At 46.7% G+C, this 25,121-nt stretch overlaps 1 protein-coding gene across 1 annotated transcript in view; it reads left to right on the top strand.

Annotated features, from left to right (window-relative positions):
- The first annotated feature begins 608 nt into the window (after positions 1-608).
- Positions 609-25,121, top strand: part of LOC144142607 (anoctamin-4-like) — a 97,920-nt gene continuing 73,407 nt past the window's right edge. Inside the window, exons 1-2 of the mRNA XM_077674240.1 lie at positions 609-3,441; positions 9,949-10,043. Of these exons, the coding sequence (XP_077530366.1) occupies positions 3,402-3,441; positions 9,949-10,043 (135 nt within the window). The 5' untranslated portion in view covers positions 609-3,401. The remainder of the gene's footprint in view (positions 3,442-9,948; positions 10,044-25,121) is intronic.

Genomic DNA, 25,121 nt, shown 5'->3' with positions numbered 1-25,121 from the left:
CAGACAGACAGACAGACAGACAGACAGACAGACAGACAGACAGACAGACGAAACTTTATTACAAGCATTGTGAAGTGGGGTGGGATCATCAGTTCAGGACTCCATTAGAGGCACCAGCAGCTCCGGCCCTTCCACCATCCGAAGCTGGGAGTCGGGACGAAAGCTCGACAGCTCCTTCTCCCACTGCTCACGGGAAGGGTAAGCCGTTCTAGGAATTTTGGGGTTTGCCGAACACTCCCATACCATGTGGTACAGGGTGCCCGGGGGCAGCGCAGAATGAAGCACAGACATACATAAAGAGAGATCTTGGGCGTTAAGGCACCCCAATAAGAAACTGTATCCTATTTAATTAGTATTGTTTTATATCAGTGTAACTTATACCGCCCAAGCCCAACACGTCGCGATCTTTTGGAAGGGACGAAAAGAACGGTTGCGGAGCTGGCAGCAGCCGTCACCGGACATCGACCGCTGCGCACGGTGCCAGCCAGAGGGCGTCGTCGACACCGCCGCGATGTCATCAATAAACCGTCTCAGCCCCAGCCCGCCCGTATCCCCTAGCCGCATGTTGAGCCCGGCGCGGACCACAACGGCTCGAGGTTGGGCCAGGAGCGTCTTCGCGCTCCGTGTATGGCCCTCGAGTGCCACATGAATGTCGCGCCGCGGCATTGATCTGTCCTGATTCTGTCCCACTGTATCCCACGTGCCCATTCCTGCGGTCATAGTGACGGGTGCCACAGCACGTCATTTGCGGGTTTGCAAACAGTGTCGTATGGTTCAAAGTGTCTTTACCTGGTGATGTGCTAGCGTGTGCATACCAAAAGACTTCGCGCGGATTATCAAGCACTGCCAGCCCCATAAAAATTCAAGGTTTGCACGGATGCATCCTTCTTCAATGTAGGCGAGTTTTGACATCAACAGCTGCAAGGCGTGTCTGGACCTTTGACTCTCGACGACGGCTTCGCATCTATCGTCTTTAAACGACGACTGATGGTGGGGAAAAATTTAGTGGTCCTTAGCGACATTTTTTCGGCGATCGAAGACAGTCTGTGATAACGCCTTTCAAAGTACTTCTTAATGTTTTGTATAAAGTACTTGCAAGCAGTGTGACACCACGAGAGAAAAATGTTCTTGCAAGAGGCGTGCGGATTAAGTTTACTCGAATTTGACTTTTATGTGCCTTGCAGGCCAGATTGAGAGCCAAGTTTTTGTGTCGTCTGAATTTAGCGCGAGCGAAGAATCACATAGGGCACGCAGGTGCATATTTTCATCAATTTGACAACAGTGGTTCGTTTTCTAAGGAGCAATCCTTCGTGCCCTCAAGATTTGACGCTCTGCCACTCCTTTCGGTTTCAAATGTTCTTCAGCGTGCAGAAAAGGGAATCAAAGGCGCCAGTAGAAACGATTATGAACGGCTGAACGTCTAACCCCTTTTGGTACGCTGCAGGCAGATATTACGCGTCACACTTCACAATTACTTACTCTGTAAACGGTCAACGCCGTGTGTGCTACGCTCCTAAAAATTAAGCGCCAGGAAGAGTAGAAAAATTTGCTTAAAACAAAGCAATCGGCGTCACTGAAAATTTACACTTGAGAATAAAGTTTACAGGCACGGTGGGGTTTACCTAGACCAGAGCACGCCGTTCTTCATCAGTATCCTTTAAGTTTTGCTTTGAAATCAACCTCACTTCACATAAATGTCTGGGAGGAGCGTTCATTGCTAGGAGACGTTAAACCTGATATCTGTTTTTACTCCGCGAAATTTCTGCAACCGGTGCTGCCTACTTTATATAAGTCTGAATAATCGAGTGCTTCAACTTTACGTGTCAGATAGCCCCAAGTTCTTTGATTCCACAAGTGCAAGTGCTGATTAAGTAGCCACCTGAAGGCATTGTTAGCGGTGGATAAATCTTCACTAAGGTACTGTGAGTTACTGAACACGGCCTAATACGTCGTTTCTTTTAATGAAAATATCAGTGCTGATATAATATGAATTGGCTTCAAGCAGCCTTTTAAGTTCAACGTACCTTCTTTTTGTAAATGCAGAAATGCCGACATGTTTATATAAAAATGTTTCTTACCCGTCCCGCGAGCGAGTGTAAGCGTTCTCAGTGCTCAATTTTGAGGATCAGTTAGTTTGTTCATTGCTAGACGTGTGGGAGCTTTAGCGCAAATCTTAGTCCTGGAGGAATGTTCTTCGTGATTTAACCCACACAAGCATTAGCTCTCACAAGAAAGTTTCGTACGCACCCATGAGAAACGAATCAGTTCTACGCAAAATAGCGGCTGGACAAATTATGGAGCGTTAAATCTACGTTGACGTGAAATATTGTGTGGTTTTATCCCTGAATGCTGTTCAAAATGGAAGAGTGAGATCGTAGAGCAATAGGGCATAACTACAAGAAGGAATGGGATGTCTGCTGTCATGCCACTAATTGATCCCTATTTAGGACCGGACATTTCCCCCAACCCGTTTTCGGTCGTTGCGCAATACGTTTGCCTTCACAAAAACCATTGTACGTTGTTACCCAGTACCTACGGCCCTTTTCTATGTGGTTCCTTGGTGTCGCAAGAATGATTCGGCGACTTGCCAACTGCAGCGGTCGAATGGTGAACGTGCTTTGAAATGTTACTACCGCCAAACTCGGCACGCAGAAACAAATAGTTTCAAGCTCGTCGACTGAAACCTTACGCCCGCTACAACTGACAGTGACGAAAGATATTTTGAACTGCCGGCTCGACGTTGATTTACATCAAGTAACCAAGCTGTGGACGGTACTTTAAGTGAGCAGTGATGCTGGTGACCTCGGTCTTGTGACCCATCTTTCTCAAGTCTACCGCGGTACAAATAGACAGCTGTTGAGTCCCAAGCTCAAGCATGATCCTGACTTCATCCAACGTGCGTCGTGTTTTAACAAGCGGAGTTTACCTTGTGGCTTGTTTCGAGAAGAAACACAAAAACGTTTAAAGAAACACGTGCGCTCGTAAGACTGCCTGAGCTTCTTGATGGACAGATATCTCCGTTTTTCACTGCTGCTTCGTTGTTCTACGGCATCCGTGTGACTACGGGAGATTATTACCTTGTGTGTGCGTAAGATATTTGTGTACCAGGACCTCCTCGACCACTGGAACACAGTGTTCGCGCAGTACCAGCCCACGAAATTCTCGTATTCAGGAGAGGATCGTATCTGTACTATTTCAAGAACAGTGACCAGTGCAGGGTCTCTCGCCTCTCTCGCAAGACTTGTCCCTCAGGAGGTTAGACAGAATCAGCAGTGGAGCGTTCACGTCGTGGGTCTCTGAGACCCGCGGCCCGATCTCCGGCGCGACCTCCTGGTTTCGTCGCCGGCGGCTCGCCGCGCTCGTACCGCGGGTCCTCCTCGTGCTGTTCTTCAAGCGACGAGATGCCTCTGCACGTTGTCAACTCGATATCCTTCCTCCTAGGTGAGTTCCTCCTTAACCACACTTATCCTCCCCTTGCTTACTCCGAACATTGCATGGTCCGTGATGTTTTTACGAGCGAGGAAGTCTATGGCGATGGCGAGCACTTCAGACAGCAACCCTGCATTTTTGTGCAAGCTCGCAAGTTACAACAATGTGGTGGATAGGACACACGAATGAGACAACTCGGCGTTTATGTAAGAGACATTAAGTGTTAATTAGTGTTCAGTGCCCCATCAAACGCTAAAAGTGACAAAACAAATTCATGACATTGGGTTAAGAACAACGTCCAAGAGAGGCGAGATAACAGCAGATAAACAACAGCAGAGATAACAACAAACACAAAAGATAAAAATTCGCCTCCCGCTGTAGCAAGCGGTGCCAGACAGAACAAAAAATGGCAGCATCTCCACTCCGTAGATGATGACGAGAATGCAGAGTCCCGGGACTCAAAATGACATTCAAGTTACGCCCCGAGTGACATCCGATTTGCGCCCCGATCGTCATTCGATTTGAGCCGTGAGTTGCACCTTGATTATTCCCTAAATGAAACAGCAACTAACGGCTCAAATCAAATTTCGCTTGATTTTCGCTTGATGGTGGTGTGCGCACGGTTGGACGCGGACGGACATTGGGAGGTCCTAAGGTACTCCACGCCGTTACAGACGAGGGAGTAAGCCGTTTCACTCTCGGGCTCTAACTCACGGTCGTAGCCCAATGGGAAGACGACTGACACTAACTCCGCCTGGTCTACCAGACACAGGCTCGTATCCTGCTGGTGCCTGTGTGATTTTTTGCGATTGTAAATGCTATGCGCACGGACGCGGACGGACATTGTGCGGTCCTAAGGTACTCCGCCCCTAAAAAAAAAAAAAAAAAACGTGCAGGTTAAGGACGCTGCCGCGGCCGCCACCTACCTTTGCGGCGCTGCTGACGTGGACGATCCTACGAGGATGGATCGTGGGTTAGCTGTTGAGGCATCTTCAAAGGTTTAAGGGTGCACGTAGACGAGGATAAGTAAGAAATAAAGACAGGGTGAGGTGCTAACTACAACAAAGTCCTTATTAAACGAAGAAAAAATGTATACCCTGGCACAGTCAATAAGGCCAACAAAACCAGACACGAACACTTATCTTCTCGCATGCCTCAGGTTGCGCTAACGAAGCTATGTAGTGGACAGAAGGCGAGAATATGAGTGTTTGCATCTCGTTTTGCTATACTCGGGTACCAGTTAAGAACGGCAATACCTAATGTAGTGTATCGCTCCGCCGGAGTGACGGACCCGGATGTCAACCCACGCGCTCGTTTTGAAACGACGTTTCGCTCCTTGCGTAACGTCGCCTGCATTTTCACACTCCTTTTGTTGTCGTTGCTGCAGGAATTTTCAAGCAAATTAAGTGAGAAAAATAACGGAAACGACTCGTGTCACGTTCAAAATACTCGCACTAAGGCACTTTTTTGCTGTGCGGAGGAACAACCGGCTGCGGGAATGAGGCACAGGGGCAACTTCCGTTATCGTTCTTAAGTTGTCCCAGAGTGTAGTCTTCCTATTGGCTCTGTCGGATATACGTGTCATTGTGCGCTGAATAAGAACTTAGCTGCAGTTCAGCACATCTGTCTTCCTTTGTCAGTTGCACTCGTTAATGTGCACTCTTTAACCACTTAAGATGCCCAAGCTTTGTGACCGACGCTACTTATAGTGACTCAGCGCGTGCCTGGCATGAAACATATATTCACTGCGTATTTTCTTGTCGCAAGCTCAGCGGGGACGTTGAAGCGACGTGTAAAAGCCAGAAACGATAGCTTGCAAACATGACTCAACGATGAATGTTACGAACTACGTCACAAGTGACTGCAAATGTCCTACAAACGTCGTGCACTTGGACTCCGGGAGTAAGGTTGTCTACATGCTGAACGAGGACGAATTTGTTTTCAACTGAGAATTTTCTGAGATAGCTGTAAGCGTTCCTTTGTAGCCGGCTGCATTTCCTTCAGAGAAACGTATGCCACCTTCAGTGCTTTCCCTGAGCTTGCCGTCTAAGCATAGAAGATTCGGGCCAAAGCTCCCTGTAGGAAATTGTCGTATAGTGCCGGTAGCAGTCCTCATGCAGGAAGCTGTCACGGCAGCAATCAGGCGCAGTCCACCTCGCCACACAGCGTCATTTTCTTTGTTTTGTTTTAAGTTTGTTCGGGTGCCGCTCCCGACAGCGCGAGAAGAATGTACAATTTTTCTGTTCTGTTTTTACTTCACCTCTCTCCGACGCCGCTTTGCAACCAGACACGGTCTTTTCTTATTTTGTTTTTGTTGTGTTCGGAACCGCTGGCGACAGAGCGAGCCGGGACCTTTTTCTATCTCTTTTGTTTTCCCTTTAATTTTATCTCGTCTCTCTCCTACGTTGTTTTTAACTTGGGTTTTTTTATTTACTATTGCAAAAAAAAAAAAGAGTTGCAAGTGAATTTTAACTAACGCATTAATTTTTGCTTCTGTATTGTCAGGTCCCTTAAAGCTGCCCAAGAGCATATGCGGTGACAAATATTAACATCTATCAACCGTGCCGCTAATGGTAGTGGCTTAGAATGGCTTTGCGTATATACACTTTGTCTTCATGCTCGCTATTACGGTAGGCACATGGCGCTAGTGGTTTTTTCGAAGCATGATAAGCATGGCTGAAACGTTGATCCCGACCCCCCAAACCACAAGGTTACTATAAAAAGAATGCTACAGATAAAAAAAGCACTTCTTGCACATTTATTGAATCCTCAGCCCACTCGTCCCTGAAGTATACTTCCATTTTCGGTATCATGTTTTGCCTGCTTACGGCAATAGTAGCCAGCAGTCACGCATATTGAATGCACGTCAATGAGCAAACTAAGATCAAGGGGTTTTGCTGAAAGGGTTTGATCGGTGCAAATTTATTCATTTCCCGTACGAACAAACAGAACATGATAAGGAAATTGTTTCCGCACGTGGCATTAAGGTCTCACCCCTTCCGATCGAAATGGCTTGATGACCTGGCCGTCTCTTTATCTTTTTGTATCACATTACCACACACTGATCTCAAATCGACTTATCGACTCGGCGGGAGGCAAGAAAAACAACGGGTGCCATATTGCCAGGGCCAGATGACACCAGGTCGTCACGGACAGCGTACAGCACACGGGCTGGTCGATAACAGCACGGGTTGGTGCAATGATCGGTATAACGCCAACGTCGATCTGTACGTTCAACTCTCCCTTATAGCGGCGTGGTTTCATTAGCACCGATGCACCTCCTTTAGTCCTGCTATTCGTAGCTACTAGGCATTCTTTTTCATTCTTCTCGTTTAGCGCGGTACCTTCACCCGTCCTTCAAGTCGAGGACCTACATACGCGATCTGCGATCCAACATCGATAGGCGAAATTGTTCTCATCGGGACCTTGGGGGTTTTTGTTTGCGATCCGTCGTGCCTTCGGATCGAATATTGGCGACTCAACTGCTCATTTCAATGTTTGTGAATGGATCAAGCCCCCATCGCACGGTTGTAGATGTTTACTCTTCGCGGCGAAGTGGGATATTTAGGTACGGACTGATCGAAGGATGTTTGTGTTCTGCCATGAATAAAACACGTGCAAGGAATGTCCGTCGCCAGCGCAATTCACGTATGAGCAACAGGAGTGTAGATTGCACTGGCCATCCGCCTTGAGAGGGTGCGTGCTGAAACACGGAAGCATCATCATCGCAGTCGGGCGGCAACAATCCACGGCAGCCGCATCGCGAACCCTTAGAACAAAGGAGAAGCCGCGTCACGTCTAGGATCATCATCATAATCATCATCATCGTTATTATTATTATTTTTTTTGCCCTCGGTTAACACGACAGCGCGAACTTGGTGCTACTGTTCTCCTTCGGTCTAGGAATACAGCCTTCTTACACACAAAAAATATGCAGACCGACGTAACTATCAAAATTATAAAAACAGCAGGACGAAAGTACAGTCTGCATACGTAAACAGACTTAGAAGGACGCACACAAAAGGGCACCAATGAGCCGGACAATCTCATTATATTTGTGAATACTTAAAAAAAAAAAACCTTTTTGTGACCTGGGTGGAATAAGTGTATTCTCGCGACCTCAGCTTCATCTATTCCCATGTAAGCGTTTATTGCGTCGGATTTCTCACGTTTTTTTTCTTTCTCTGTTATTTCCCAACCGGTTTTAAAGCGCCCATTGTTATTGCTGGCGGCCGGGGCGTTCGAGCAGACGGTATTCAGATGAAGTGTTTATTAACCTGAGATTTACCTTTTGTTGCAGGAGAATCGTGAAGAAAGGTATAGACCTTGTTTACTGCTACGAAAATATTGGTTGCGCTGCTATCAGTCCATCATTAATAGGTTATTGTTTGGTATCTTCTGTTGTAAGAATCTCTAATATAAGAGGGCAGTATAAGTTACAAAAGGTGTTATAAACAAAGTATCAATGGCAAGGAATACAAAAGAAAAGATTAGTGCAGTATTTCGACGTTATTTTTCTTGTTTGTGATCTCGCTTCTTGCACGGCTACTCCATCCTATGGATATGTGAGCAGGCATTGGGGTAAGATATAGTTTCTTCTCCAAACCTTGAAACTCTTCCCTGTTTTAACTTCATTTTCTCAAGCTAATCTTCTTATAGCCAGCTCTAGATGAATCTAGATACCTTGCTGGCCACTCTAAAAAGACAAGAAAAAATTCTGTAGTTTGTCGTATTTTCACGTGTCGTACTGTCGTCTTGTCGTATTCTTGTCGTGTCGTGATTCTGATGTTCTGTCGTGTGTCGTATTGATGTTCCGTCGTGCCGAATTACTCCCTGTCGTGATCTTGATGTTTTATAACTTTTGTTCCCGTTGCTCGGCGGTGTGTAGTAAGTGTACTTCCGAGATATTTCGTAAATATTCCACGTTCCTGCCAGTTTCAATAGGTTGTATATTTCAGATTTCATGGTAGCTATCCGCTATCAACACGTGAATCCCAGGATTTTCAAGAAATCCCTCTTGCATAGCGCGTCTATATATGTCACTCACGATGGAAACGTCGATTCCATGCTGGCCTTGACCGAGGTCAAAGACGTCAGCGTAAAATGTTCGACCAAGTCACTTTGCCTGAACGAAGGGAAGATTACCCCCCTGTCCTCGACTCCCTCCCCGGCCTTTTCTGCGCTTTACCATTGTTGAGATGGAATCGAACTGCATTTGTAAGAGGCGATGCAAGAAACCGACTGCGATGAAAAGCGCTATTGACATAGGCGCATCGCCTTTCGAACGCCTGAAATTCAATAGGTGCTTTCGAAACTTCCAAAGGCTTCACGTGGGTAGAGCGATTTCGGCTTGCACCTCTAAAAAACATGCCAGATTTGCGTCAGAATTGGGACCTAGGAGATAATCAATGCAGCCCCAATATCTTTTTCTCCCCCACTCCCACAGCGAAAAAAAAATCATACAAGAGTAATTGAAGATTCATTGGTGCATCCTGAAGAATGCGCGAACATGTCGGGCCTCTCCCTCGCGACTTCAGGATCGGCCCGATGCGGACGCCTAGCTCCAGCTGTATAGCAGACCGCAAAGCGGCGTTTCTCACACGCTCCTCGCACAGCGTTCCAACCGCTCTTTGCGCTCAAAACATTTCAGTGGTCATGTTTGCTCTCTTCAGAAGCGCAGTTGGTTGCTTGTCGCGGTAATGGTCTAATTAGTGTTCCGTCATGGCCGCCGTGGGAGCAGTCATTGCTGAATTAACGCAACCGGACCAACCTCTTCTGCTCACTGACTAGCCACAGTTACTGTTAATTATTGATAGTGACGCTGGCTTGTCAGTGAGCGGAAGCGGTTTGTCCGGTTAGGTAAAATCAAAACAGACTGATCCCTTTGCGGTTGCAAACGACACCAGCGCGGAATACTGTACTGGATGGGAGCAGTCTGTGTTGAATTTACCCAACCGGCCAAACCGGCCAAACTAGCCAGTAGCCAGAGTCACTTAATTATTGATAGTGACGCTGGCTAGTCAGTGAGCGGAAGCGGTTTGGCCGGTTGGGTAAATTCAACGCAGACTGCTCCCATCACCGCCGTGATACAACACTATTTGGACCGTTGCCGCTTGTCGCTCCTTGTGTTGGCCACAAGTATCGACAATTTGCCGTCGGCATCGTTCCAAGTCGTTCTTTGGCCGCCCTCACTGGCTGCACATTCTATTTTAGAACGCGCGTACTGCACGTACAACGCGTACAAGGTGGCTGGACCGATATTTCTTTCATGGCTGTTGCGTTTCTGTCCCTCTTTCGTTTGATGATTCGTGTCTTTCTGTTTGATAGCAGACAGACAGACAGACAGACAGACAGACAGACAGACAGACAGACAGACAGACAGACAGACAGACAGACAGACAGACCCAGAAGCGGGGCAAAATTTCACTGTTAACCTATCTCAGGAAAGGCTATCATCGTTAATATCCTCTTCGAGATTCTGTCGCTGCGCATGCAAATGCTGGTACCTCACTGTCGCAGGAGAGCAGCAGAAGAGTCAGCAGTCGAGCCGGCCAAACACCCCCGCAGATCTGGCCCACGTCGTGAACGGAGACTTCGGCAGCACAGCGCAGAAGGTAAGTTTGTTTCTTCCATCAATCTCTAAACTGCGGACTGCCTTAGCACAGCTTGACTTCGCGGCTACTGGCAACACAGACCGACTTCGACGCTGCCAATGCCTCTCGAAGTGCTCAAAGGGTTCCCCGCTCTCGGAAGCAACACGCCTTGTTTTAACTCACGGAAGAGGTCAGTAATAAATGGCGCAGTAGGCGAGACGCTTCGCCGTAGCAGCGGAGATAACGCGGGGACCTGGGGTGTTGCGCAATCATGCTGGACATTGCATTTGCACGTGACAAATACACTGCTGCCTTCGAGAGCTATCTGATCACTGCGCATATTGCGTACAGGCAACCATACCGTTTTCGCAGAGGTGTCGTAGGTGTTGAGGCCACCCCGGTCTCTATTGAAGAACCGAATAGACATAACCACCATAACAATCATCATCATAATCATCACCATCATCGTCATCCTCATCCTATTTATGTCCAACCGCAAATATGAATGCAGCTCTTCTTGACTTCAAAGTGCTCGTATCCTGTTCTTTCTGAATCCATTCTTAGCTACAAAAATTCCTTATCTCCTCCCCCCACCCAGGTACCATTCCTCTCCTACTTGTAGTCCCTAGTACAGGCAGCGTATTAAGGGATATATATGCACCTACGGAATAGTGGAACCGAGAAATTGTAGCATCGACCAGCTTATACAAAAGCTCTGCGTATAAGATATTGGAAGGTGCTTATTCAGCCCGGTTGCCCACACATCTGTGCAAAATGACTGTCGGTAAGAGTTGGTCACACGTTCGTGAAAAGAAGGCTGAATAAAAGTTGATTGATTGATTGATTGATTGATTGATTGATTGATTGATTGATTGATTGATTGATTGATTGATTGATTGATTGATTGATTGATTGATCGATCGCTCGATCGATCGGCGGCACATTAGCATCACTTTCCGATTTTTGCTTTTGACTTTTTTCATTTTATTATCTCGCTTTTTCTTGAAAGACTTGCAGTGTCCGAAGGACGCCGTTGTATATGTTTCGCTACTGCCTGAACTGCGTTTTGCCTCAATTGAGTTTTGGTTCGGGCTCCCAAGCAACACTGACGTCAGCAGGACGAGATTCGCTCACCTTTTCTGATGCAGTAATAATAAAAAAACTCGGAGGGAAATAATAAACACGGAAAACGCGGCCCACTTGCTCGCCCCGTTTCTTCTGCCATTGGGATTTATCGCGCGGGCCACAGCCGCCAGATGCGTTTCCCTTCGCAGAAGCGTGTCCGGTCTCTATGGCCTTTCAATATACGATCGCGTTGGCGCCTTTGTGAAAGCGGAAGAACCTCAACTGGGCTCGCCTGCGTTCGAGGATACGGGAGTCCGCCTCTTATCTTTCGGAAAGAATATACACGGGGAAGAGTCATATGCGTAGCGAGGGTACCGCTCCGTTCTCTGTACTCTGTCCTGTTTTATGTGTCTTCCTATTTGGTTTCTTCACTATTTCTTTGTTTGGCCTTTAGCTGGGTCAATGGCCTACTGATACAACAGAGTTCAAACGCGGTTTGAAAGTGATATTAGGTGGACCGCTGTTTGTTTTTAAGCAATCCGAATGCTATTTTGACGTCAATTATACGACGGATGGAACAACAGGAGATATTTTGCGTTAATAAACAATTTATTTCCGGTTATACTTCTTTAAAATTCCCTCAGCGCTTTGTAAGGTTTAAGTCTACCGTGCAGCAAGTAAAATGATGCTAGATGATATGACTGAGACCCCACGCTTTAGCTGGCATCATCCTCAGAAAATCGAAATGTCCCTGGCTTGTTAGCAATAAAGCTTTGATGTCGACGTTTTGGCAGCAACGTTTATTATACCAACGCTAGAAGTACTGTGATCCGTTTTGACATCACATATTGCATATATTAAGGAGGGCCAACTCACCGGCCATAGAAATTATGACAGCCTGTGTCATGATATCATTACCAGGGGCCAATCCTATACTGGGTACCAGAAAGCTTTCTGCGGGGTTGATTTCTCTGTGGTCTCCCGTGGTCGGCTGTGCGCAGTGCCCTCGGTGACGTTTTTGCGCATGCAGCCAATCACGTACAACCGCGAGAGAAATTAACAACGCCCGGAAATTTGCGGCACCCGGTAGGACTTGGCGCCAGCCTCTCAGAGAGCTAAGCCCGACAATTCTCGCGTTCGCTTGTTAGAATCGGTGTGTTTCATTTATCCAACATTGATGCGAACACTTTCGGGTCACCTGATATCGCTGCCTGGTATCGCAACCTCATCGGTGTGCCTGTTTCCGCTTTGTGGCTCGCGGTTTCCGTATAGCTCTTGAGAAACTGTCGCTGCAAAACCTTGTGTAAGCCAAACATCACAAGGATGTTTACTCCAGTTGCACCACAGAACAAACAAATGAGAAAAATGCCGACTCGTATATGGCCATTCGAGAATACGGACAATGTCTGAATTCAAGTTAACCGGAACCTGCACTCCTTATCTCAGCATCCCTGCCTTAATAAATTTCTTGCTTGCCCGTAACATGGGCTGTGGGGGAGGTGGGGGGGGGGGGGGGGGAATCCCCTGATGGGTGTTAAATATCAATATCGCTTAAGTGTTCGGTCTAGGTCAGTGGTTCCCAAAAGGGGTTCCGCGGACCCCTGGAGGTCCACAAGAACATTTCAGGGATCCGCGAGCCTAGCTCAAAACTTTTCCACCCGCCATTCTTTTCTCGATTTTGCAAGTATTTTCTTGCACTGCAAAAACATGGTTTTGCCGCATTACATGAACGCTTAGTTTCTGCGTGTAGCACATCTACTTTTTGCACAACACGCCAGCTCTGGAAAAAAAAAAAGCACGGAAAAGGCAACATATCGGTGTTTAAAACACTTTTAGATTCAAGAGCAAATTGTTTACCATTATGAGGCGCATCGTCATTAACGTCAAACAGAAAATGCGGGCATTGGATGGGTGTGTGGGTGACGTAAGCTGCAAGTACACATTGTCTGGAATTATGACACCAATCGACATATGCTTCATCGTGGGGTCGGTCCCCCAGCACTTTCGCAAGCCCAAAAGGGGTCCTCGGGGCAGACATGGCTGTGAACCACTGGTCTGGGTTTAAACGAGTCTGCCCCCATTCAAAAATAATTTGACATCAATACAATTGTGCGGTGTGGGTCTATCCTCACTCCGTACGTGTCCCCCCCCCCCCCCCTCCCCATTTTTTTTTTGCACAACTTTTTTCGTCATTATGGAGCACCAACGTGCCCAGAATGCTACCCTTAACAATCGGGACTATTTTTAACACCCTAATCTCAATGAATTTGAGAAAGCTAAAGCTCTTTCAATGCAATGCTCCCTTACTGATCACAGGGCACCCCCCTCCCCTGCTCCCCCCCTCACACCATGGAAACTTCGTCAGGGATGCCAGGCTGTGCTATAAACAGCCAAATTGGGCTATATACTTAATTTTATAGTTGGCGGGAAAAATTGTTGCTTGGTTATGTCGCTATTTTTGGGCTGTGCTGTATTTTTGCTTGAGACACCCTAAACCTGTAGACAATATGCCACTCTAAGGCTGGCGCACAAAACGAATAAACGAATCAATCGCAATTTTGTACTCTAATCATAGCAACGTAATTTACAGTCTAAACGTAATAGAAAAAATGCCTAGAAAAGTGTGAAGTTTTGAAAAGGCCAAGATGAGCAGATATCTAAGGACTTCACCCCATCTGAGATCTTTTTGGAGTGGTTCAGCACCACCGCTATGTACTCAGGTGCAGCTGCTTGTGCTTCAAACGAGAGATGTTTTGTCTTGCAGTCATTCTGTGAACATCTCAAATTTGACATGACAAATAGCAGACATGTGACTAAGCGTTTAAAGTGAATCGTGTGAACGTTTTTGATTTGGCTATATGGGCTATTTGTGTGGGTTGAAAGTGGGCTACTTTGGTGCTATATGGCTAAAAATTTGGCGGGTTGCTCTGCGGGAAACTGGCATCCCTGAACTCCGTGCGTACTTCAGTCGTACAGCGAATGCTGTAGTAGCATATGGCATGCAGTTTCCCTCCAGTCTGTTACGTTCCATTCACTTGATCTTTATTTCTCCTTTGTTTTCTATAGCTGTGTTCCCTTTCATTCGTCCCTTCCTTCCTTCGCTTAACGGTGCGGGGAAAGGAGGAAACGCGATCGCAGCAGTCTTCTCCCCGGAAGAGCGGCCTGTAGAGACACGCGTATCTATGCCGGCTGGGGACGAGAGCTCGGAGTGCTTTGTCGGTGCTCATGGCATTCTGGAATAGGGCCTTCGAACGCACCGCCTCCGAGGACAACGTAGGGGCCGAATGCTTCGCCGTCCAGAGTCTCCAGGAGACCACCGTAAGAAGCGAGTACTGATTCGAGATTCTAATCGCGGTTTCAGGAGCTGAAGATATACGAGTAGACGTGCCGCAAAGGAAGGCAGCGAATGAAGTTTGACCACCTGAGCGATTTATAACAATAATACTGAAACGCGGGCTAGTTGGCGACAATTCATAACTGTAACTTGAGCGCTAAGAAAATGTGGATTGAACGAAAAAGGCACAAAGACCAGCGGAGATCAGCGAAGACACAAGACCAGCGAAGACCGGGTCTACGTGTGTTTTTCGTTCAATCCACGTTTTCTGAGCGCTCAAGTTAGAGTCATGGATCTCTAACACGCTATTATACCTCTTATTGATTGTTGCTATGTGCTGCTTCCCCTGTTCTTTTCTTTTTTCGCCTCACTATGTTCACTCCATCTGAAGAAGCAAGACGAGTCGTTCATGGGGCTAACCTCTTCGGTATTCATTAAAGCTCTCTCTCTCTCTCTCTCTCTCTCTCTCTCTCTCTCTCTCTCTCTCTCTCTCTCTCTCTCTCTCTCTCATGCGTTGAAATCTCGCATGCAAGAAGGTTTAGGTTATTCGCCTACGTCGTGACAATGGCCACTACGGCTGGGAGTTTAACCGACGACCTTGTCTTCAGTACTGCAACACCTATAACATTTACTACTCCAACCACAATTTGGTTTATGAGCTGACGCCGAATTGAGAGCACCGGTTTTACACAAGCTTCGAACCGAAATTGAGATTGCCTCCTTTACTTACCTGAATTCTATTTTTAATTGGAGATTTTTAAAGGGGATATATTGCTTGTCAATTGTTGGTTCAGAGAACTTAACGTTTTGGTTCAGAAAACTTTTAAGGGGGCAGTCGCCTCGTCAAGCTACTCAACGCAGTAGCCTTTTGTGAGTGCTCCTTTCGTTCATTGTTCATGAAATATAAATAAACCATTAAATTGATTTCACCTTCCAGTCCAGTCATTCACTATAAACTGGCAAGGCCAAAGCTGTCATGGGTTTGAGCGGTGGAAAGACAATGCCAGAGGCTTGTACTTTTCCTTGGTGTTGTTCCTTTTCTAGGTGAGCGCGTCATGTAAAATATATTTGTGGACATGTACCAGTCCCCGACGTCTGCCTTGTTCTTCTGTGCCACAGTTTTCACGTTGTATACTACGTAATGATCCGGTGCTTATAGCCTCGGATTGTTCAGTATCCTTTAACCGCTGTGAAGATTATTGCCACCGTTATATTAGGCTTACCCCCTTTTTTTAAAGGCTCTCTTTTTCACTTCTGCTATTGAACTCGCACACCGAATTTAACGGAGCAGTTGCAGCAATGGCGTCGGTTTAGAACTTTATTTATATGGTAATAGGATGCGGCGGCATGAAACAAGTAGTAGTACATAACTTTTTACGAGGTTTTACTTTTGAAGATTTGAAGTAGCACGGCGCAAGCCCCCTCCTAACACTATTCCTTCACAGAAGTCTCAAGCGTTCTGTAAATAAATAAATAAATAAATAAATAAATAAATAAATAAATAAATAAATAAATAAATAAATAAATAAATAAATAAATAAATAAATAAATAAATAAATAAATAAATAAATAAATAAATAAATACAATTTCGCTCCGCCGCAAGAAAAATGAGAAGCAATTAAATGCTTAAGCTAGTTATAAACTCGACTCTGGCGTTTTTCTCTCACCACTGTCGGCGTAAGTCCAGACGGCCTTACAGCGAGGTAGAAGTGACGACGTGATGGAAAAAAAAACAGAAAAAAGGAGGACGGAAAATTGGGCGTTAGCTCTTAAGAGTGGTTGTTTGTCAAGTCCACGAAGCTTTACAGACAAATTTCAGGAAGGCAGACAAATTTCAGGGAAGTTTGCTGACAAATAAAAACAAATTACAAATTACATGCAAATTTCAGGGAGGTTTACAGACCTCTAAGATTCATTTTAAAAGTCGCATGGCGAAAAGGATGGGCCCTCCTATTTCCGCCGCTCACGCCTTATCTGCTTGAACATATTTAACGTGTTGTTCAAGCTATACGTCGGAAAATAAAGTGTGTCAGGGTTTTCATACAGTGTCATACAATAATAACTAGAGGGGAAACTGGCGCTATAGTGTCAACGCGAACACCAGGGCAGCGCTTACGCTTCGATGGGAATAGGTGACCGGTAAAAAGCGCAAAGGCTCATGGGTACGTAGTCTGCTCCTGCAGCCACTTCCGGTTCTAGATCGCGTCTGGCCTCCGTACGCCGGCGGCTTTCACGCACGTGTGTGCGTGTTGTTTATTTGTCACAGAGTGCTTACCTTTCAGAGAAGCTCCTAGTAGGCTTCATCGTTGTTCCACATTAAATGTGCGATGCATGAGCGTTTTTTTTTTCTTTCGGTGGAAACATAAACAACAAGCACATACGCGCGTGAATGCCGTCGGCGTACGGGAGGCCAGGCGAGATCTCGAACCGGAAGTGGCGGAACTCCGCGGGAGCAGACAATGTACCCATGAGCCTTTGCGCTTTTTACCGGTCACCTATGATGGGTAGTCCTAGAACCGGATTGCGTGGGATCGAAACGGGCCTATGGCTGCGCAAATTGTGTTTTTTGACTAAAAAACTCTTAATGCCCGGTTCGCCGTTTAAAATTAGATGGCGAACAAGAAAGTTAGTGACTAAAAACGAGTTTTATACGAAATAAAACAGTGCGTTTAAATAATAAGCAGATGCGGAGTCGAGGAGGTTTGCGGAATAGGTTTGCCATTTGCCGCCAACTACAGCGGAACGCGGACTTCTTTATAAAAACGATTTGTTAAAAGTTGCGGCGCTTGTACTTTTTAATATTAAGAAAAGTTTTGTGTTCCTAAAAATAGAAACCGATTACATTTGGAGAAGTTATTCTAGCCTGAATTACTGACATTTGTCAAGCTCGGTTGCCATCAGCCGGCGGTACTGCTGGTCCACGACGCGTAGGAGCCGGCGTTCGCACGAAAAGTGGGCCTGTTCCCAACAGTTTGAAACCGTCGTCAGTTTCGAAAATGCATTGATCTGCCGAATTAGCAGCGCCGTAACGCCTAATTCGCGGGCAACTTCGCCGCATACACCACCGTCATTTGTGTTTTCGTGCTCGCTGTGCCGGCACTGAATTCATAACCCACCCGATTCGCAACTCTGCTTATAAAACATTTACACCCAGAGCGGCGTCAGTGCGCGTGCGGCATTCAGTTCAAGGATAAACGTATTTTGAACGCTTGCTCCAACATCGGCAAATACGTTCATGCAAGTCAAAAACGAAAACAAAACTGGCTGCACGATTTAATCCATAATGACTTCCGGGAGCCATAGAGCACCAATCGGTATCCAGAACTACCCATCACGCTCATTGCGGCGACGATCGCAGCGCCAGATTCCTCTCTAGTTGCTATTGAATGAAACTCTATGTTTTGCACACATGATTCTAATAGGAGTGATAGCTTTTAGCTGAGTCATGTATTCAACTGTTTTTTTTTAAGTTATACTCTTGTAAAAGGCGTTTATGAGGCGGTTCCACAAATTAGTGGTGATAGGTATAGCGCTGAAAAAACACACGGGGACGAGAAATATACACACCATATACACCAAATATACACACCGGACTAGCGCGTGTTCGTGTGTACATTTTTCGTATCCGTCTGTTTTTTTCAGCGCTATACATATCACCAGTATGAATAACCAACTAGCCCAGTCAACAGCTTTCGCCCTCCTACTAGGTTATTTGGTGCAAACACCTGGGGCGGTATTCTCGTAACTGTCCTGTTTGAAAACGTCCCTTTTGCGCCCCTTTCATCGTGACGTACTTCCGGTTAAGCAGTGGGCCTTTGATTCAAATACCGTAACTGTTCTTGCAAACGCATTTTAAAGAACTGAAACCGTATCAGAGTATCTTTTATGTGTTTATTGTTTCGCGAGCGAACCAACAATAAGGCGACGAAAAATCGTCTGCTCCAAATCGTCTGCTCCGAGTAGCCACGGCTCATAGCTCCGCCGTGCTTGCGTGGCGTCACGTCCGGGTGTTCGCTTTTAGCCAATCAGGGCTCGCACAAAAGGGACACTGTTGAAAGGGACACAAAAGGGACAAAACACGGGAATACCGCCCCTGATGTGTCGCATTTTCCCAGCGTTTAACTCGAACAGAAGTATTAAGCGCGGGAGGGATAGCTAAATTCACCACTCCTACCAAGCTCACTTGTGCAAACGCCTCATACACGGTGCTTCTCGGTGCATAGCTTCAGAAAAACACTAATTATGTTCAAAGCTAATACAGACGCGCGTGTTCAGTGTAGTCTTTGTCACAATTTTGTGGGCCATGCCGGAAACGCGCAGGCTGAAAAAATGCAATGTACAAGCTTACGCCCCGAGCGAGGCTGAAACTTTTAATGCGGAAAGTCAGAGAAAACACCTTTCTTACTGACTTAAAATATTTTTGCCACAATTAAAGGTTTGATGCTTTGAATTCTTTGTGGTCGAGAAGGCTTAGGATTGGCCCACGACATTTTGACAAAGGGTGTACATCGCCAAGTTATGACTTCTGTCTTCCTTGTGCATAAAGGAGACATGAAGACATAACACAAATTTGGTTCATTCGAAAGGTTGCCTCATTAGAATCATATTGGCATCACTTTTAACGTACTCTTCGCTCAAATAAGCTATATAATTAGGGGAAAAGGGAATGACCATGCGACCTACTAGCTTATTTCCCGCAACAGAACCTACGATTTCATATGAGCCCAGCTGTGTGATTGGCCGAAGCCGGCAAAAGCAAACGCAATTTAGGCAGAGCTTATAAGCTTGCCAAACGAGCTATTTGCGCCTAAATACAATGCATATCCATTTTACAACATTAAGAATGGTGCGGTAAACAACCAAAGTTACGAAAATACACGTAAACAAAGAAGTACCAATGCGCACTGCTGTTGGTACTGGGCGCACTATGCTTGTTTTAGCTGCACAGCAGTCCGACGCTTTGGAGTTGTCTTATACGACGCTGGCCGATTGGCGTAAGCGACGTTGCCTTACGTGACCCTGTTTGTCGAGCATACCCCATGTTTCACAAAGCGATTACTTTCTGCCGTAACAAAAACAAGCCAGGTGCAAATACGGCCAAAAACAAGCCAACGGCGGAGTGCTGAGTATGCTAGCGCCACCTGAAAGGTTTGACGGCAAGCAAGGCTGCAGAGCCGAATGGCGCAGTGGAAATTTGTTTGTATACGCACCGTTATGACTTCATTGTAGATGTCACCAAAACACGATTTGGCGGGAAATCAAAATTTTAACCTAAATTGATTAATTTTTCAGTGAATACGGCATCATTTGCTGCGGCGCAAGCGCTGGAGACACTACAAAACACGAAATCTTTCAAATAGACCCAACTTGTATTTTGTCTTCATGGCTCCTTAACGAAGGCCACTTGGCGAATGCGTGTTATATGGGAGCGGAGACCATATCCGCGAATGGCCTCCATTCGAGGGAGAGAGCATATATGGGCAGAACTCTGAAGGGGCTACATCTGGCTGCACTTAGCACGGTCCCGGCAATTTGGCCCCCGACCACGCGTGGGCGGGGAGCCGTTTCAGGCAGCCGTGAGAGTGTAGCTTCCGCCCATTGTCACTTCCCGCTTCCGACGAGGTCGAAACGTTCGTCTTCCGGCTAAGCCACAATTTGGCACCTCTATCGATTAATCAATTCCGCGCGTCTTCCTTGATTCACGCGCGACGAAAAGGATACCCATCCTTCTTCTCGTTTTCATTCGTTTTTATTCTATCATTTTCTGGTACGGAGTAAGCCATACACAAAACGTGTGTGGAGGCGACTGTGCTTCAACAAAAATGAAGGACTGAGGGAGAAGCGAACACCAACGTTGCGATTTTTTATCTCAGAGTTTTCCTTCTTCCCTTCTTTCTCTCTTTCTTTCTCTCTTTCTTTCTTTCTTTTTTTCTTCTTTTCCTTCCTTCCTTGTTTCTTTCTTTCTTCTTGTCTTTCCTTTTTTCTTCTCCTTCTTTCTTCCTTCCTTCCATCGTTTGTTTCTTTGTTTCCTTCTTTCTTTCTTCCTTTCTTCCTTTCTTTCTTTTTTTCTTCTTCTTTCTTCTCCTTCCTTTCCCTTCCTTCCTTCCTTCCTTCCTTCCTTCCTTCCTTCCTTCCTTCCTTCCTTCCTTCCTTCCTCCCTTTCTTTCTTTCTTTCTTTCTTTCTTTCTTTCTTTCTTTCTTTCTTTCTTTCTTTCTTTCTTTTCCTTCCTTCCTTCCTTCCTTCCTTCCTTCCTTCTTCCTTTCTTTTTTTCTTTCTTTGTTTCTTTCTTTCTTTCTTGCATACCCACCCAACACGGTGGCTCAGTGGCTAAGGCATTGTAACACCGCGGCCGCGGCGGGCGTTTTCGGTAAAAACAGAAAACAATGACACCGAGTGCACGTATTTCTGCGCCCGTCAAAGACCCTCAGGCGGCCAAAATTAATCGTGACCCCTTTACAATTACAATGGCGTGCTTGACAGTCCAGAATATGTTCAAGCGCGTAAAACGTCAGAATTATTTTAAATTCCCGTGAAAAATGGGCAAGTTATCTCGGGTTCAATACACACATTGCGTCTTTTTTGTGTGTACTGCACTTTTGCGAAAACTTAATTCACACGGGATTAAGGTAGTAAAACGTTTTAAGTTACACTTCGTCGACATCGAGCGAGCTCTAGTTGACTGAGAGCAGACGGCACACATGCGAAATAGGACAAGCCAGGCGAGGGACGTTAGTTTCCGTGCTTAAAGGCATCCCAAGTGCAGCTACGCCACGTCGTCAAAAAGGCGCGAAATGGGACATTTTTGAATGGGGTTATACTTATAATTCCGCCCCAGGTTCAGCCCCATTCCTTTTAGGGCACGCATAAGGTCACCCTTGTTGGCAGAGCGCCGACCCTTCTACGTTTACCCACCACATGAACGAATGGAGTGGCAACGCCACCGTGTCTTTTCCCGAAACTTTCCCAGTGTGTTCGTAAGCCGTTGGGGCTCGACTCCATGGTAGCGGAGGACTGGCCCCTCGGGTTGCCATGGGAACCAACAGCAGGCCTGCGGGCCGTGCAAGGCGGCGTGGCGTGCGCAAAGTTGTCAGCGTATAACCGCAAACACGGCGACGCATGACGGAAATTGGTGGTGCCCTATAGGTGGCGCTCACTCCCCGGGCCATCCCACGAACACACCGTCCTTGGTGCAACCGAGCAACAACAATAAAAGCAACGAAACGGCAAATTGTTTACGCGAGGATAACAACCCTGCCGGGGGTGTAGCTCACGCGACGCGACAAACAAGTGGTGTTACATGGTGGAAATGGGGAAGCATGAATCAAGCGAGTATTTTTCTGCGCTCTGGAGATTCGGGTTGCGTGCATCACGCGTGTGTCCAGCGATCGAAAACAGCGCCACTTGATTCTCTCGCGAATGAAAGGGATTTCTAATGCCAGCGAGTATTGAGCCATCTTGCGGCTCTGTAACACTTGTATGAAGTCAGCCGCAAAACTTACTTCGTTAGTTCTTTTTTTGTGCGTTCTACGCGGAGGGAATGAAAAATAAGTCACCAAAAGAAAGATATACACGGTTATCTTGAAACTGTACCTGACGAGAACGCCGCTAAACTTGGTTGAAAAAAAAAAACATAGTAACGCAAGGGAAGCAATGTGGAAAACCTCAAGCTGCAACTAATTTTGTTTTACAAGACTAGGAGGATTAAATCGATAAAGGGACGAAATCAGAATATTCGGAGGCTGATAATGGACAACGGCACACGACAAAGAAAGCTGGAACAACATAGGAGACGTTCTCAAAAAAAAAAAAGAAAAGAAAACGTGGTAGAGGCTGATGATGATTGTGATTGTGATGATGATGACGACGACGATGATGATGATGCAGTGTACACAAGCAGGCGACCGGTTTGTCTCTGCTCTGCTATGCAGCGCGGACACCACCGACGCAGGACAGTTCAGTAACATTGTCGAGTTACCGAATTGGCTAGATCATACATAATATTGCTGACTGGGAGTCCAAAGACTACTTTAGTAGTCACAGTTGGATCCACGTTCACGGTCGGGATGATGATGATGATGACGGTGATGATGCCACCACCCCAATCTCCTCCCTGCAAATGACGAGTAGCACAGCGATGACTGTGAGCACGGAATGCGTACCACACCCTCTCCTCTCACTCCCATCACTCCCGTCACTCACTTCCCTCTGCCCTTGGAATGCAGCGTTTTTCGCTCAACTGAAGCTGTACCAATGTTCACTTACCATAGGCTAGCCTGGCTGCTGGGCTGATGGAGCTCATGCTGTGCAAATGAGTAGCAGTAAGTACAGGCGGTTGCAAACATTAACGCCCCTGTTTGTTTTCGCAGCGAGAGCTGCCAATGCTAAAATTCCTTGCGTCTTCGTTGCTATGTTTGCCCGCTTCACCTTTCGAAACCTGCTGCTGTTTCACGCGCCGTACACACAGCAGCGCCCCCCAAAAATCAAAGCCCCCTTTTTAAGAAAAACGGATGGTTAAAACGCGAAGCTCTCTCCCACGCAACCAGAGTCAAAATACAAACTGTTTCAACCATGGCGGAATGGCGCAGTCGGATATACGTCGGCGTCGTAATACGAGAGACCCAGGTACTACTCCGACGACGGGAAGCGTTTTTTAGATGCGAAGCATCTCATGCTCGGGGCTGTGTCCCTCCCTCCCTCGTTGTCGTTGTCCGCACTCTGCTGCGCACACGCGTCTCTTCAGCCCCGTCAGCGTTTGGGCTGACGCCAGCGCAGTCCACTATGAAAATAAATAGTTAGGCGGCGCCCGGTTTCGATCCCACGACTCTGTGGCCGCAACGGGAGGTACGTGGCGCTCTTCCCACTGCGCTACAAACCGAGACAGGAGCAAGTGCTACGAACGCGCCTTATGTCCTACACGCATTCACACTACGTCAAGAAGCTACTGATACAACGAAGGCACGCGAAGCTGAACGTCAACGGAAACGACGATCTGAAAACTAATGGGAACTTCAGTCGACCTCAGGGCTCACCTACCGGAAGATGGTGTACATTTTTTTTTGAGGCGCTTGATGGGCCTTTGTAGAAACCCATTGTGCAAGTTGGCTTTCCTGCAGTGCGTTTTGGGCGTAACGATGGATGGTACCGGCGCGCCATAGAAAGCTTTGCTTTAAAAAGCGGAATGCAGTTTGTTGGAGGCTCGCGAAAGGATGGTGCAGCGCGTAATCTGCGGAACTGGATTCAAGTCATACAACTAGCTACTCGGCGCGGGAGGTTTGCATAGAAAGAGCAACCACCTATCGCGGCATCCCTCTGAAGCTTTGCGTAAGTCGCTCCACCGTTTTGCACGAAGGATGCGTTATTGCTGTATTTTCTTTAGCACCAAGGTTTACGACATTTCGCGGTTTTTTTTTTGCAATTGAATGAAAACAATTTGAGATAGGGAGGCAGCGTCCACCATTGGAAATTTTTATTAGTTTCCGGGCAACAAACAACGGGAGAGTTTCTTCGCAGCTCGTTCCGTAGCATTGAGCATCTTAGAAGGCTGTTGCAACGTAACGAAACCTAACTTAACCTAACTTTACCATACGTAAACACACCTTAAAACTATCCTACAACTAACCTAACGCAATCTGACCAAATTTAACAGCGACTTTTTTCAATTTTATTAAACTCAAAACTCAGGTGTGACGGAACGGCTCGCAAAAAGACGCTCCCGAAAGCTGCTACAGGAAGACGGTTGCTTAACACTAAGCGCTCTATGGAGTAATATTTCGGACACGAATATCCTTCTCCTACTGAAGTGACTTTGTCAAGTCTTATTTGCGGCAGCGTCGGGGAGCTTGGCCCCCGTTTTGGCGTACGTCTGGAGCTTTAGTTCTTCTCTTATTGACGGCAGAAACTCAATCGACTACTGCAGTGACGTCATAGTGGTTTACAACGTGTTTTCATGCTTCGTCAGCCCTGAGAATTTGTCCGGTCACCTATTTCGGGCTTGATATGTCTCTGTTCTCTTTGTTCGCGCGCAGGCCGTGCAGGTTAAATGGGCTAACGGTGACTAAACTTTGCCTCAGCAAGTCGTCAGGAAGGGCTGCGCTTTCGAGCGCAGTTTTCTCGGTAAAAAAAGCACATTGGCTTACTAATTCATCATCATCATCATCAGCGTCATCATCATCATCATCATCATGGTCCTACTCAGGTCACTGCAGGACGAAGGCGTCTCCCGTTTATCTCCAACCGCTCCTGTGCTGCGCCACTCGATCCCACAGTTTAACCCCGAAGTTCCGTATTTCACCCCTCCATCGGGTTAATGGCCTTCCCCTCCTTGTCCCACCTCTCGGTGCCTTGTAGTGTACGTGTTGACAGTTCGTCTCACTACGTGGCCAACCCAAGTTTTTGTCTTTTTCTTTATTCGAACTATGATATCGTCAACTCTGGTTTGTTCTCTGATCCAGGTAGCCTGTTTCTTCTCCCTTCCCCGAGTGTTGTTCCTTTCATTATTCGTTCCGTTATTCATCCCAACGGCTACCCCGACATCGTAATTGCGGTGACTGCGGCGCTCACCTGCCGATAATGTAGTAATGCGCTAAAAGGCCGCAGTGAAAATAATAACAACAATGCGCTGTTGCTCTGGGGCAAATCATTTCCTGGCAAGAAAGTCTGTGATTGCCGCCTGCGAGTGCTACCCAATTTTGTTAGCAC

The sequence above is a fragment of the Haemaphysalis longicornis genome, unplaced genomic scaffold (genome assembly GCF_048455015.1).
Source record: "Haemaphysalis longicornis isolate Haplotype H1 unplaced genomic scaffold, Haemaphysalis longicornis Haplotype H1 scaffold_6, whole genome shotgun sequence".
NCBI classification, from domain to species: Eukaryota; Metazoa; Arthropoda; class Arachnida; order Ixodida; family Ixodidae; genus Haemaphysalis; species Haemaphysalis longicornis.
Note: the sequence above shows the minus strand (reverse complement) of the source record. Positions and strands in the feature narration are given on the sequence as shown.